This window comes from Anabrus simplex, chromosome 1 (assembly GCF_040414725.1).
Source record: "Anabrus simplex isolate iqAnaSimp1 chromosome 1, ASM4041472v1, whole genome shotgun sequence".
In the NCBI taxonomy this organism is placed as follows: Eukaryota; Metazoa; Arthropoda; class Insecta; order Orthoptera; family Tettigoniidae; genus Anabrus; species Anabrus simplex.
In genome coordinates, this window is record NC_090265.1 from 741,353,481 (window position 1) to 741,369,185 (window position 15,705).

The 15,705-nt window shown below is 39.4% G+C and overlaps 1 protein-coding gene across 2 annotated transcripts in view; it reads left to right on the top strand.

The window, feature by feature from the left end:
- dup (double parked) overlaps positions 1-15,705 on the top strand; it is a 93,988-nt gene that overhangs the window by 53,701 nt on the left and 24,582 nt on the right. For both annotated transcript variants that reach the window (XM_067136131.2, XM_068225193.1), the window contains exons 6-9: positions 2,009-2,109; positions 2,310-2,469; positions 12,284-12,453; positions 13,698-13,899. In XM_067136131.2, the coding sequence (XP_066992232.2) occupies positions 2,009-2,109; positions 2,310-2,469; positions 12,284-12,453; positions 13,698-13,899 (633 nt within the window). The remainder of the gene's footprint in view (positions 1-2,008; positions 2,110-2,309; positions 2,470-12,283; positions 12,454-13,697; positions 13,900-15,705) is intronic.

Here is a 15,705-nt window from a genome sequence, read left to right on the forward strand (position 1 = left end):
CTTCAAAAGTAATAAGAAAGTAAGTGTCTCTTATAGGAAACATTTACTACTTACACAGCAAAATTTATATACTTCCTTTACAACTTCATTTTGTTATCATTTAAAACCTAGCACGTTGATATTAGAATATACATCTAACTGGTCAGCTTTTTCCAACAAGAAATAGGCCTGTTTGAAACAAAGAAAAGTGTAGAATATGTAGAGATATGAGAAATCAAATTCTGGCCTTTGTTCTTCTCTAAGGGTTCGCTTTAATGTTAAAACGGACATTTGTAATTTGACAAATAAGAGAAATAGGAGAAAGGATTAGCCTGGTAACAGGAGATAGGGGATCACTGTGGAGTATCGTATCATCACAGGCCATTAAAACCCAGAGCAGGAGCTAAAGTATTATACAGGGTTATTCATACATCATTGTCACATTTAGAAAGTCTTGACGTTGCTGTATGAGACGTGCGAGTCCGAATCATGTACGTATGGAAACAGAAACTTTTCAAGTTTGTGTCAAATAAAGCACGCGCATGTTGTGGTGATGCCGTTGGCTGCTAGGTGGCAGAAGTGTTCAAAATGGTGTTCGCAAACAAGAAGGCGTTTTGTGTGAAGAATTTGCAAAACCAGAGGCTCCTGTGACTGTTGAGCAGCGATTTTGCACTCGTTTTCACAAGAACGCACCAAATCACAGGATGATCATAAAGTGGTATCAAACATTCGAGCGCACAGGTTGTCTGTGTTCACCCAAACGACCCAGAAGGCCAGGACTGTCAGAAGCCACTATCTCGTATGTTTGTGAGTTGTTCCAGCGCAGCTCTCAGAAATCGACGACTTGTGGTAGTCTGCAGCTGGGAATGTCACAACTGACTGTGTGGTGGATTCTTCGCAAGCAACTGAGGGTGAAACAGTACAGACAGCAGCAACTCCTGCAGGTGCTCACAGATGGTGACAAGGAGGTTCGTACACCATTTGCCAGCGACATGCAGGCTCCAGTGGCAGCTAATGATGATTTTGGTGACGGACTCATCTTTAGCGATGAAGCAACGTTTCACGTGTCAGGGAAAGTGAACCGTTACAACGTGTGCATTTGGGGGACAGAACACCCACATGCGATAATCAAGCATGTGTGCGACCCCCCAAAGATCAATGTGTTCTTCGCCCTGTCAAAGGACAAGCTTTACTGGCCCTATTTCTTCGCTGAATCCACAGTGACTGGCATTGTTTATCTGGACATGTTAGAACATTGGCTTATGCCACAACTGTGTACAGACAGTGGCGACTTAGTTTTCCAACAGGACGGGCCCTGCTCCACTTCCATCGACTCGTGTGCATGTACCTGAACGAGAACTTACCACAACGTTGGATTGGACGAACTGCTGACAATGACGTGTTATTGTTGTGGTGGCCTCCCCATTCCCCAGACCTAACCCCGTGTGATTTCTTTCCCTGGGGTTATGTGAAGGATAAGGTCTACATTCCACCACTTCCTGCTGACTTCAATGACCTCTGAGATTGCATTACAGCAGCGATAGCAGTGATCGACCGTAACCTCCTGGCGCGGGTGTGGACGGAGTTGGACTATTCCCTGGATGTCTGCCGTGTATCCAAAGGCACACACATACAACATTTGTAAGGTATGTCAAACTTGGAGAGATTGTACCTCTTTTGGTATACCATTCACACTGATGTGTAAAGTACTTATTTCACAATAAATTTCAGAAATGTGGTACTGATTTATGAATAACCCTGTACAAATTCAACAGGTTATAGAAACTGTGACACAAGGAGATAATAAAGTCGCAATTACAAATATATATTCAAGATTAACCCATTGCTGCTGATGACTGCTTTATTCCTATTCGTAGCCCTTCCCTGTACCATTGTCGTTGGAAACATCTGCCGGCATATGGACAGCATTTTTTGAGCTAGGCAGTTTACTTCTTTTTGCCTGTTTTTAAAATTTGATTACTATGTTGTTATTACCACCTGCTGATCCTCATGTGATATCTGTTTGAAGTCAACAGCGCTGAACAGTCGATGATGACTCCGTCTTGCTTGTTAGAGCGTCGCCGGGCCTTCCATGCCAGACTCCTGGAACTTGTCAAAGACTATCATGAGGTAGGTAACAGAAGTTATGCTCTTAAATGCATCAGTGAAAAAGATTAAAGAAAGTTTTTTGTGTTTTTACATTTTTTTGTGTGCACCATGTCCTAAATGTTTAGTACTGTATTCGTTTCCATTTCTCTGTATATGACCTTATTTCGCTCTTGTCTGTTTACATTTATTATAAAAACCTTGTATGATATGCACTTATGTAGGAATTTCTCTTGAGTCTGGATCCTCCAATGGTTATCCCGAGGTCTCAACTGACCAGATGGCATCCTGAGTTTGAGTTGGAGAAAGTTCCCTGTGTTGAAGCTGACTCTCTACCTCAGCCACCTACTGTTGAAAAATACACCACTGCTAAAGATGTATTGGGTAAGGCTTAAAACTATTTTCTTCTTGTGTTGACAGGTTAAATTATAGAAATGTTGTCTATAAAGCCTTTGTTGTAAAGTACTCTATCAACAGCTTTGCAGAGCTGGGATTTCTGTGTAAATACATGTTTTATTTTTATTGGCTACGCCCAAAAGCTTATTATCATGTCTTAAATTACGGACCGTGAAAGCATCAATCTAACATATTTTTTTTACATGTTCACGAATCTGGAAATTGAAGACATTGAAAATCTATTGATACACGTTCTGTTCGTGTATTGCGGCCCTCGTAGAATTTTGAGTGTCGCACATGGGAACATATAGAGAGTTCGACACCAAAACTTCGCATAACTTTGCACGATATCCAAATGGTTAGTATATGGTTAAAAAAGTGAAGGTTGAAAATATTATTGAAGGTAGTTTGATAAACTGTGACAAGACCGAGTTTTATTAGTATAGCTCACAACTCTGTGGTGCAAGTGGCATTGTTACATTCGTCGATAGAACTCTTTTATCATACTAAATAATGTCCATAACTTCAAGACCTGGTCAGTTGAAAAGTTGAAAATTGTGCTTGCTTCGCAAAATGCCTGTTGATCTGAAACTGTTGTAAATGCATTCAGGAAGATAGAGGTAAATCTGAGGAATCGAGGAGGCCCAAGATGTCTGCAGCAGTACATGACAGCATACGTCAGCACAGCACTTCTACTGTGCCTGCGGACTGGGAGGCAACCTTAGATAACATCCATACTCATCAGCAGCTCGTGGAGTGCAGCGACTGAGTTTGACAGGATCCAGCTAGTTACTATTAAAATAATATTCAATAAGTATTGTTATTCCATCTACTTCATAACAACATAAACTCTGCTTCCGATACAGCTTTTTTATTTTCCATATTCCGGGCATTATTGGCTGGATACTTTTACAAAACTCACATATACATACTTTAATTTAAAAATTTATTTTATTAGCATCGATGTTTCAAAGCTGAATTCTGGTCTTTCTGTGGAATGTGGATAGCAAGTGCTGTGTTTGCTGGGGCTTTTTCAGTATGGAAGTTACACAATTCAGATTATCGCCATTGTGCCTCAAAATACCGCTATGTGACAATTTTGAAAGGAGAAATACTGACCCGCAGCACATAGTGTGAAAATTCGTTGAAGTGGTTCATCCACTACTGAACCTTAGTTGACAGAACTTTTCTAAGGTAAAATGTTATCACGTAACGGTTTTTCTAGGTGCAATGACAATGTTCTTTACATTATTTTGCACGATAAAAAAAAATTAGTCCATATTTTGAAAATGTTTAGCCCATATACAGTGAGTTTCTCTCATCGGTTGGCTAGCAAGCGCGCCCGGTTTATCTGCCTCCCGTTAACCCATCACATCCTGCTCCATGGCATAGCAACAAGGCCAGCACTTCGCTCCTTTATCCGTGCATGACATGAGATTTAAAATTAATGTAAGAATTAAGAAAATTAGTAATTAAAAATGAAGAAAATAAGCTCATACCTTGTGACAGGAGATTTTGGAAATGTTCTCCTCCTGCATCCACACATTCTTGGCATCGTCTTAGGAAACTCCGATTCACACGCATACGTTCGTTTTCCGTAATTGAGGCTATTTCAATTTTAGCATTTTTGTAGCACGCCATGCTGAGGTCTTCAAAACCTTGGGGTCTTGTTCAGTTACAAACTATAAACTTCATAATGTTTCTGTATTGTCACTGTAAATCTTCTAAGAGAGTTCACAAAAGTCCAGCCTTACCATACAAACATCAGTATAATTAAAATCAATTAATACACGTTTCGTCTTTATATCGTGGACATCACCAGCTATAGCTTGAATATCACATTAAAACCAAAAGTTAAAAGTATCACATAACAAGAAATAGATAAAACTATGTAAAGGCTAAAATATCAAGTTCTTGTTATCTAAAATTCTTTCATTGATAGTAAAATGCGGCACCAATTTGGCTCTTCTTAAAATGGATTATATATATTGTATTTTCTCGCGCAATTAACGCACATTTTTGACGAAAAACACATGCAAAATTTGGTATGTGTAAGTTATTCAAGGAATTCAAACATTAAAAAAATATTTACAGTTCATTTACATTTAAACCTTTGCCATTCCCCATTTAAAGGCGGATGCCCGGCCGTGTTTTCTGCCAGTGTCCTTTAAATCCCAATAGGTGCAGCAGCATAAATTTCACGCTTTAAAAGAAAATACAATAACTAGAAGTCAAACCAATAAAGATATATAAAAGTAATTTCTTTTGCATTTCATTCCTAAATGATTAGTGCATATAAGTGTGTAGGCCTACTCACCCTAATTTTGAATATCCACATCTTGCTCCTGGTAGTATTCCAAAAAGCACCCCTCTTGTGTTGTATACAAGAAGTACTATATACAGAACACAACTTAAAAGTCTATTTTTGTGAAATTTTTCACACAATACACAAAATAAATTATCTTGGGACTTGCTTCTTATTTGGAGCACACACTAAATAATACAGTGAGGAAGCTTGCTGTTCGAATGAGAAGTATTTACACTTATACAATTTTGCCCTATTATGTACAATTGGATCTACACTGACAAGGTAGAATGTCACGAACATATGAATGTCCCTGATAGCTGATGGCTGTCCAATGTCTGGAAGTCTGGCTTGAATGTAATACAAAGTTTTTCCTAGCAGAATGCTATATATGTGTGTAGGTCAAGTTATAAGGAAGGCTGGAATAGTGAGGCGGTAGTGAGTCTGGAGGTGAGACCTCTCAATCAGAATTCAGTCCGCCTGTTCAGCCTACATTTTTAAGAGGGATACCTCCGTGTCTGACGTACGGCTTAGAGCTGATCGCTGGACACAGCTGAATGCCTACTGCTGCCGTGTTTGCCACCTATTTATACTGGCTGGCTGACGTCACAAGCCGTGAGTCAGCGCGCTAGCTGGATACACCACGCACATTCTAGGAGTTTCGATGCAACAGCGGGTTGCATTACTGCAAGGCGGTGGACACTACAACAACCCCGTCGTCTACAGTGGTAGATCGCACTGCTTACATTTGAATGTTTGTTTGCCTCTCCCAGAAGCTGCCCTATTTTTTATTTGTAAACATAAAGCACCCACTTTGATACGACCATGTATCTTCAGAAAAGAATGAAATAATTTAGGGGATGAACAGCCGAAGGGTAAACTTCTTTTCCTTCCCATACCTTTGCGGCACGTGAAGTTCCCGATCAGCTGTTTCACCAAGTTGCGCCGGAAGTTCAGCTGTCTGTTTCCATGAGCTGTGAGAGCTTGTCGGTTACTCATATCATAAAGAATGAAACTGTTCACAACGCATACATTGATTACAAAATAAAAATAATTTTCCACCATTTTTTAAACGATCACCCAACGCCGTAGTATCACTGATGTCCATGCCACCCATATGTTTTGTGTAATTTATGACAGCACGAGGGCACGCCATTTCTATTTCTTCTTTGCCTTTTACAAGATTTTCGTTTCACTGTATTATTATTATTACTATTATTACTATTATTATTATTATTATTATTATTATTATTATTATTATTATTATTATTATTATTATTATTATTCTCGTATCAGAAACATACATGTTATACACAGTTATAATTACTATATTACATTTGCCCAAAACTTGGCCACTTCCAATGCATTTTTTGATGCTTGATATAGTTCATCTTCTGTGCAGGAGGCTGGACATAGTCGACACTGGAGCATATGTTGGACGGTCTGGTCTTCTCCGCAGTCACATTGGATTTTTTCTTGATCTATGTAGCCCCATCTTGCCAAATTAACCTTGGATCTGCCAACTCCAGATCTCAGTCTATTCAGGGACTTCCAGATCATCCATTCTTTGTCGTAGCCAGGAGGCAGAGTTTCAGAAAATCTTATCCAGCCAGGAGGAAGGTAGGATGTAGCCCTCCATAATTGCAACCTGGCTTTTTCAGTAGTGGTTCTAAGTTCCTTTGAGGTTCTGAGAAAACTCTTCCTTGACTTCAAACGTTGCAGATGCGGTTCATGCCCATATAGAGGATGGGTCCTTTCCTGTTCCACTGTCTTTCTTTCCTTGTTCGCAGCTATTTCTCTTCGAACAGAAGGAGGCGCTATTCCTGCAAGGTGGTAGAGCCATTCAACTGGAGTAGATTTCAAACAACCTGTTATAATTCTGCAAGTTTCATTGAGAGCTATATCCACCTGTTTGGCATATGTTGAATTATACCAAACAGGACACGCATACTCTGCCGCAGAATAGCATAGTGCCATTGCATTGGAGAAACATCCACTTAGCTAAATATGAAGTAAACAGTCGAATCAGCAAAGCAATACATTTTTACCTCCAAGTAAGACAGCTACTATGGGATAAATAAGTACCACTCAAAACCAAGATGACACTGTATAAATCATACTACACCCCTATCCTGACATACAGCCTGGAAACCGCTACATTAACAAGAAAGGACAACTCGAAACTCCAAGCAGCAGAAATGAAGTTCCTACGCACAATGATCCAGAAGACCAGGAGGGATAAAATCAGGAATTAAAAAGTCAGAGAAGACGTAGGCCTAGAAGATTCCTTACTCCAGAAGATCCAGAAGGCAAGACTGAAGTGGTTTGGTCATGTGAAAAGAATGAGTGCCAACAGATCTGCAAGAAAGGAGTATGAAAGAGAAATCAGGGGAAAGATACCAGTGGGCAGACCTAGAGAAAAATGGACGGACTTAGTGAAGAACGATGTAGAGGAGAGAGGTCAGGATTGGGAGCGGATTGTAAACAAAGAATGGTTCGTGGACAGAACAAAATGGAAGGGGCTCGTATACCACACCTGGGAAACTGGAGTTGGTCAATGATGATGATGATGATGATGATGTACCATCATTCACAGAATCTGAATTTGTTGACAGCACAAGAACAGTACGTTTATCTTGTCAGACTTGCTGTTACACCCTCATTTTCCATTTTCCTACATTCTCCCCGCTTTAGTTTAAACTGTGCTGGTTTCCGAAACTGATCAGGCCAACCTTTTCTATTTACCCTCGTTGCACAACTATAGGTGTTATGGGTTAGCAGTAATTTCATCAGTTTTGCAGAACTGAAAAAGTTATCAAAGTAAACGTGATGCCACTTTCCGCAGTATGACTCTATCGGGTGCAAAACCACCTGCTCTCCTAATAATAAATTCTGGTCCCATGTTTCTTTCTTCCCCTTATAAATCTCACATTTCAGAAGGTAAACATTTCCACTCTCAGCAATACCCCATGCTTTGGTACCCCATTTGGTGGGTTTCCCTGGGAGGTACTGTTTCAAGATAAATCTTCCCTTGAAACCTATCATAATTTCATCTACTGCGAGTTCCCGGCCAGGTGCACACAAAATTCCGAAATTTTCTGTAAGTTGCAGAGCTGGTCTTGTTTTGTACAGAATATCATAATGTTCATCTTGTGGTGTTGGCCTGTTTACATGGCTACTTAGATGTAAATATTGCTCAAGTTTCGTAGGACGTACCGGTAGAAACTTTGCAATCAGATACAATGAACACATTAATGCCATAAAACACAACCATTTTTCTGCAATAGGTCAGCATATGGACGAATACAAACAGTTTCACGAACATAGCTAACGATATGATAATACTAAACACAAACCCCAAAGGCCCCTTGCTCAATATAACAGAAGAACTGTATATATCATTGGATCAATATACCAACCCAAATTACAATATCAATGAAATAACTGAAAAAGCCAACATCGTATTTAACAAAGTTATCCCCGTCTTAAAAAATTGCTATCTTAAAACAGTCAACAAACAGTGTCCAACACGCGCCACAGCGCAGACGACCGACACACCCAGCTCCGCCCATATACATACGACAGCAACTCCCCCTACCCACCCCTCTATTCCCCTCACAGCAGCGGATACCAACACCATGAGAACACGGCACAGTGCACGCCAGGCAGCCAGGTCAAACGCAACTCATCCACTTCAGCAACAGTAAGTAACTACTACGGAAACACACATACTAGCAGGCACTTTCCGAACACAAATTTCTAACTTTACTTTTCGTTTCGTACAGATATTTATCGGCAATTATAGACAAGAAAAAGAGTCACCACCTAGCAACTGACATTTATACACTAACGCAAACTGCATTCAACGTATTTAAGACAATTTTCAACCTCAGCTGCACATACCTACTTTTGAACATACATGCATTTATTATTGACAACTGAAGATTGTAATCATACAAGTGGATGAACTTAATATAGAGTAGAATATTATAGAAGCACTCCATACGATCACAAGCACGGACATTTCCTCTTATGTTGGATAATTAAGTACACAAATAAACGCAAAATGTCAAATTCATTTCAAGAATGTGTTGCTATTCATCACACTGGACTTTAGCATGAAATGTGCATTTTAATGTGTAATTTTAATATGTACTGTGAATATTTTAATGTGTTTATGTATCTATTATCTTTTAAAATAAGTTGATCAACACGATTTTTAGGCTCTCAGACACACTTCATATTAGATGATACACAGCCGGCTTTTACTTTGAAATATGCCTAATTTTAACCCTTGTTACATCCCTCATTTTACTTAGCAAGGCACAACACCAATTTTGACTAATGTAAAGGTAATGTACAGCTGAAGATGACTTTATAAAAGGAGTCGAAACCGGTACTGTAATGTAAGAACTTACAATAAACTTGTATTGATTAGGTGGATCCTTTCTCTTCTATGATATACAAGGTTCCTAAACCGTTTCAATGTCATTGCCTGCCTTACTAACGGACATGTGCAAAAGTCTCCTAGGGAGTAATCATCTGTTTCAGGTAAAACAACCAATTCCACATAAATTAGAACTCCCCTATTTGCTCTTATTTCATCAGCGTTAGTGTCTTGCCAGGTAGTATCAACAGTGCCAGTTTTACTTCATAAATATTCGGTATGAATATTCGTGTGCTCTGCTAGTAGCTCATTAAATTCCAATCCCATAAACACAGCAGAAGTCTGCTATAGCGAGTACGGCATATAACGAGAACCTCGTTATAACGATAACCTTTGTCCATCCCTTCAAAATTCCTATATTAAACTGTGTGTTATCCTTCGGATACAGTGAGAACTCTATCACTGATGCAACCGTTATTACGAGCGATATTGCGTGCTCGATTTTTTCCGTTGCCGATATTTATGCACCCAATCTTTATACTGCATGATATCGATCATCTTAAGTACCATATCATTTTTTCGCTATGCCCACCAGCGAACTCTTCGTTGACATTCTAAGGCAATTTCGGAGTCGATTAGTAATACCCGTCGACTGCTCTTCCGCGAGGAAAATGAAAGAGGACATGTTTTAGTAATAACTGCGTAAATAACGTGTACGATAACCGTTAACTCGTTAATGATAAACGCTGAATAAACGATAGCTTAATTTTAATGCTAAATACCACAGTTAAATAAGAATGAGATAGGCCTACACCTCACGATATGGCAGAGTGCGTCATTGATTTAGAGGTTAGTTTATATTTTCTCGCGTCCGTTAAATTATGGAAAGGCTATTATCATATAAATTTATAGCGAGAAGGTTATAGTTTTTCTACTTCTGCTTGAAGTATGTTTTCATCATACATATAGTACAGATAAGTTAGGATGTGTGATGCTATTTGAATAACAAAACTGAAACGTTTGCCACAAAATGTGATCTGTCATCTTCGATACGGTATAGTTTTCGTGCTATGTGCATTTGCGAGCTCTCTCATCAATATTCGAAGGCAATGTAGGAGTCGATTAGTAATACCCGTCGACTGCTGTTCTCAAAAGAAAATTCGAAATGAAAAAGGATAACACATTTTCGTAATAAATTGCGTAAATAACGTGGCCGATAGCAGTTGTTAACTCGTTAAAAATAAAGGCTGAAGTAAACAATCTCTTAATTTTAATGGTATACCGTATACTGAAATTAAGTAAGAAAGTGATACACCTCAAGATATGACAGGGTACATCACCAATTTCAGATGATAGTTTATATTTTCTCGCGTCTAGTTAAATTTCGGAAAGCTATTCCCATGTCAATTTTTAGCGAGGAGGTTATTATTTCTCTGCATGCGTTTCAAATAGGTTTTCATGATACATATACGGTTAGGTTAGTTACGTGATGCCGTTTGAAGAGAAGAAAACCAAAATGTTTGCCACAGTTTGCTGGAGTGATACCGTATTTCTCCTAATCCAAGACTTTTTTTTTTTCTCAGAATCTCATGTGAAAAATCAAGGGTTGTTTTGCATTCGCGGCCTGATAGGCTGATAGTAATGAACACCGCTGGCAGCTACCGCAGTAACCACGCTGTTTCTTTTCACCCCTGTGCGCGTGCACACAAAACTCGTTGACAATAAATGACCGCCTCTTTATCATAGGCCTACATCGCTAGCCGCGGCGACTGGTCGTACAGTGCCTATGTGTAACATCACTGGATATCGGGAAATAGTGAAGAGAGAATGACACTCTATTATCCTCTACAAAAACGTTTCTCAAATCTGCAGAATGGTATCAAAACATGCAAGCCTTCGAATTCTTAGAAAGGCCACGGCTACTCAGTAGCAGAGTTATAACGCATCTGCTCTACCTGACACTTAGTAAAATTAAGTTTTATAGACAGCAGGAATATTTTCGTGATGGATCGTCGTATTGTGAAGACACGTAGATCAGGTATTTTCGGCAAATTTTCAACAGGTTCTCGTCGATGTTATGATGCCAATTTTGAGTCAATGGCTATTAAACACTCGGAATTGTATAATAATTGTGCAGCCGCAAGAAAATACAGCATAGGCCTAACTAAAACCAATATTCGGCGTTACCGTGTCGACAAAGATGGCTTGAAAATGCGTACTGCACAAAAAATGCATTCAGTGGCCCACAACAAGGACACTTTAAAGAAGTCGAAGATGAAATTGTGAGGTATGTGCACAAAAATACATGGGCGGAATTGCCATACCACGGTGCAATAAACTCGTTCGTTGACTTTCAAAGTCCGCAATTAAGACCTATACATCGCTAGCTGCTGAAGTTGGCCGAATCTGGCAAGCAAGACATGTGCGTGGTGTATCCAGCTAGCGCGCTGACTCACGGCTTGTGACGTCAGCCAGCCAGTATAAATAGGTTGCAAACACGGCAGCAGTAGGCATTCAGCTGTGTCCAGCAATCAGCTCTACGCCGTACGTCAGACACGGAGGTATCCCTCTTAAAAATGTAGGCTGAACAGGCGGACTGAATTCTGATTGAGAGGTCTCACCTCCAGACTCACTACCGCCTCACTATTCCAGCCTTCCTTATAACTTGACCTACACACACATATAGCATTCTGCTAGGAAAAACTTTGTATTACATTCAAGCCAGACTTCCAGACATCGGACAGCCATCAGCTTAGAAGATAACGGAAGATAACGGAAACTTGTGCCATATGTCTTCAATACGGAACCAAAATGAGAATAGTTACTTGTAACTTGTGCCATGCCATCCACAACAACATACTCATATGTTTGGTAGCATCGGGCCCCACTGTTGGCAGCCCTGATGATGGTTTTCCATGGTTTCCCATTTTCACACCAGGCAAATGCTGGGGCTGTAGCTTAATTAAGGCCACGGTCACTTCCTTTTTAAAGTTACTTTTTAAGATCTGTGAATTAACTGCAAAGTGAACTATTAGGAGTACACTGTATTATTTTGCTAATGTTATCTACCTGGAAATAGTTAACTGTCTAAATCTTAAAATTGATTTCAGACCGAGCCAAGACTCTGTTCAACTGTAACCACAGAATGGAGCAGGCCCTGCAGAAAGCTAGTGAAGAACTCACCAAGAAAACACCCACAACCCCAACTAAGCAGAGCTGCAGTTCAGAACCTAGTACATCTCCTTTGTTCAAGGGTCTGCCAAAGTCTTTGGTGGATAAGGTGAAGTGACTTGTTCTCTGGAAATATAGCAAATGTCTACTTAACATTTTTCAGGGAATTTTTTTAAAATATCAACTATTTTATAAAAGAGTTCATATCAATAACGCCATTATAAAATCAGACGTGCCAACTCCCCCAATTTAAGCGGGGGACCCCTATTTTTGGTCCTTCCTTCTTCTCTCATGATTGCAGTCTTATCTCCCAATTTTGAGAGTAGATTTAGCGTTCCTATATTATTTTTTTGAAAATTCCAGGTTTTTCCTTATTCTTTGAGTACATATAGCTGGACTGGCAAGACAGTGGTGTTCTTAAATATACAGAATCTCTAACGTAATGCTTTTTATTTCATCATTTCCACCTAGCAGTGTCGACTGTGAGGCTATTTGTTAGCATATGTACAAGGGCAAGACTCAATTCAGATCAAAGCTTCCCGAAAAATAATTCTGGAAAAAAATTAAACTTTAAAACCTGTTTAATAAGACCAGTGTTTTAAGTATAAATGTAATTAAATTTTTTTGAAGAGGCCCAAGGCAGTTACAATGAAGAGTCATGTGTTCTAAAGCTCAGATACATGCAGTATTTCAGTATTTATAGAATACATGCAAAATTTCACTATTTATAACTAAATAAATTAATAAAAGAAATTACATAATTGAGTAGTATAATGTGTCAAACATTCTTCAAAGTTACATTATCAATAATGTAAAATAACATGTACCCCCCCCCCCTTCCCCCCCAAAAAAAGAAAAACTTGATATTTTTACTTTTGAAAGTCTGTAAAATGCTTTCTTTTATTGTGGACCTTGTGTTGATTTTTAAAATAAACTTCCCCAGCAGGATTGTAAGGAAGATGAGTGTATACACAGGGACTGGAAATAAATGAATGGTTAGGAGAGATCCAATCTATTTGAAGTATGGAGATCTGGAGATTGTATTTGCGTGTCATTGTCTCCTCTTTCTGTTGCTTCTTTTTCCACACTGATCCTGCTAAGTTCCTGTCTCTCTCTGTATATGACTTGAGTTGACACTTGTGTGTTACTTTCCGTTATTGAAATATTACTATATTGTCTTATGAGAAATCTTGTATTAAATGAGATGTAAATTTTTGAGCTACATGAATTTGACAAATTTTTTCCCTAGAAACTTTCAGTTTAACTCCATATTATTTGCTCTAGTAGAAGTGTGTCTTGTTCTCATATAAAATAAGCCTTGAAGTATAAATTACTGGGTATGGATTGTTTCAGATCCGGGCAAAGCAGGCTGCGAAAGCTCTGCTGGCAATGACTCGAACACCTGTCCAGGAACAAGAAGCCATACAGTACATAAGACTACCTGAAATAGCTCGCATTCTACGAACTCTCTACGTTGCGGAGAAAAAAAGTGTTCTCCCTCTGGAGTGGGTGTTGGAGAAGTTGGGCTGCAGCTACAGAGAACGGCTCTCCAGAGGTTTGTGTCATACAATAAAATTTAAAAAATCTTCAAATCTTGTCAGAATATAAATGCATTATTATTTACAGTGGAACCTCGATTATCCGTTCCCGGAAAATACGTTTTCCCGGAATATGCGTTCAAATTACGTGGTCCCGCGAGCATCGTAATTAAATCACGTTGTAAAAGTCCCGCATTATCCGTTCCTCGAAGAAACGATTTCCCGGATCAACCGTCCAGAAATTCCAGTCCCATCAACGCTAAATCCTCGATCAATCGTTTTTTAATAAACTGTATCTCACGAAAGGACGGCTATGGCATATTTATGGATCTTGGCGTTAACGCCCCGTCACTGCGATAATTAAAGTAAGTACTGTACCGGTACTGAAAAGCGATCGGCGGTGAACTTGCATAAAGGACGATCTTAGCATCGCATTCGGGTGGTATTGTTTAGAGAATCTCGGAAAATCATAAAGCAGAGAGTGGCCACAACTGCAAGGAGACACGGCGCATTTCGAAAGCTCTGCTTGAAGACGGAACGAGTTTCGTCAAATGTTCGCACTTATAAAACGTCCATATTATGTCCAGGGTTAGATGTTTATATTTTTACATTTTTTCGATCGTACTGCCGAAGAGATTTTCGGCACTTTGCTCAGGGCACTGCAGAGTAACTGGGCTTTCAGGCAGGAATCGAAACTGCTCCTTCTTAATACAAATTCAGTATTTTTCATATTATCGTACATGATTATGTTAGCGAGACCAAAATAGATGTTGCACCTTACATTAAAAAAAAAAAGAAAGCCATGGGAGGTATTGGGATTGCCTATTACTGTTTAGGTCCTAATGAAAGACTGGGAATTTTACGTTTTCGTGTTAAAATACCAAAAACCGCAGTCGTTTTATTTGCTCACGTTACATTTTAAATGGTTGGTATCATTTCAAACTCGTACCGACGTGCAGCGAGCGCGCTTTCCAGATGACCTCAAGGTCACGAATAACCGTAATTTCTGAAGTTTTGATATTTCTTTTATCTTTCCTATTTGATTAGATTTGTGACGCGCAGAATGGAATATAATGCATTCGAGAACTTTTAAGAATCGATACTTACATTCGAAACCATGTTTAAGAGTTCAACATAACCTTTAAAATTCGATGTAGGCCTAATTTGCGCGGTACGAGATTTCCGGAAACTGACTACGAACAGTATACCGGAGACCAAATTACAATAAAAGATTAAGAAATGAACGGATTTCGCCATCATTTGGGGTGCTTTTGTATCTAATGTGCTTTATTTTATGAGATGAGAGAATTAAAAACTACTTGTGGTCGATTGTCGTTTGGCTTGGCGTTATTAGATTTTTCGAAGAGTTTGGCTAGCCTAATCCAAGTTGCTGAACTGAAAGAAGTTTTCACGGGAAACTGACGAAGATTCCCCTGTAAAACTCGCGTACCTGTAATTAATGCGGTTTCGCGGTCTAACATACCCGCCTCTCATCCAGAGGGCCCGGGTTCGATTGCGACCAGGTCAGGCAATTATACCTGGATATAAGTCTGGTTCCAGTTCCACTCAGCCTACGTGAATACCTTTAATTGTGGAGCTATCTAATGGTGAGATGACGATCCCGATCTACAGAGCCGGGAATATCGGCCGAGAGGATTTGTGGCACTGACCATGCGCACCTCGTAATCTGCAGGCCTTCGAGCTGAGCAGCGGTCGCTTGGCAGGCAAAGTTCCACTGGGGCTGTAGTTTGGTTTGGTTAGGAGTTTTTGTTAGATTATAATTATAAATATTTCATTTTTGTGATGTTTAGCGAAATTGTTGG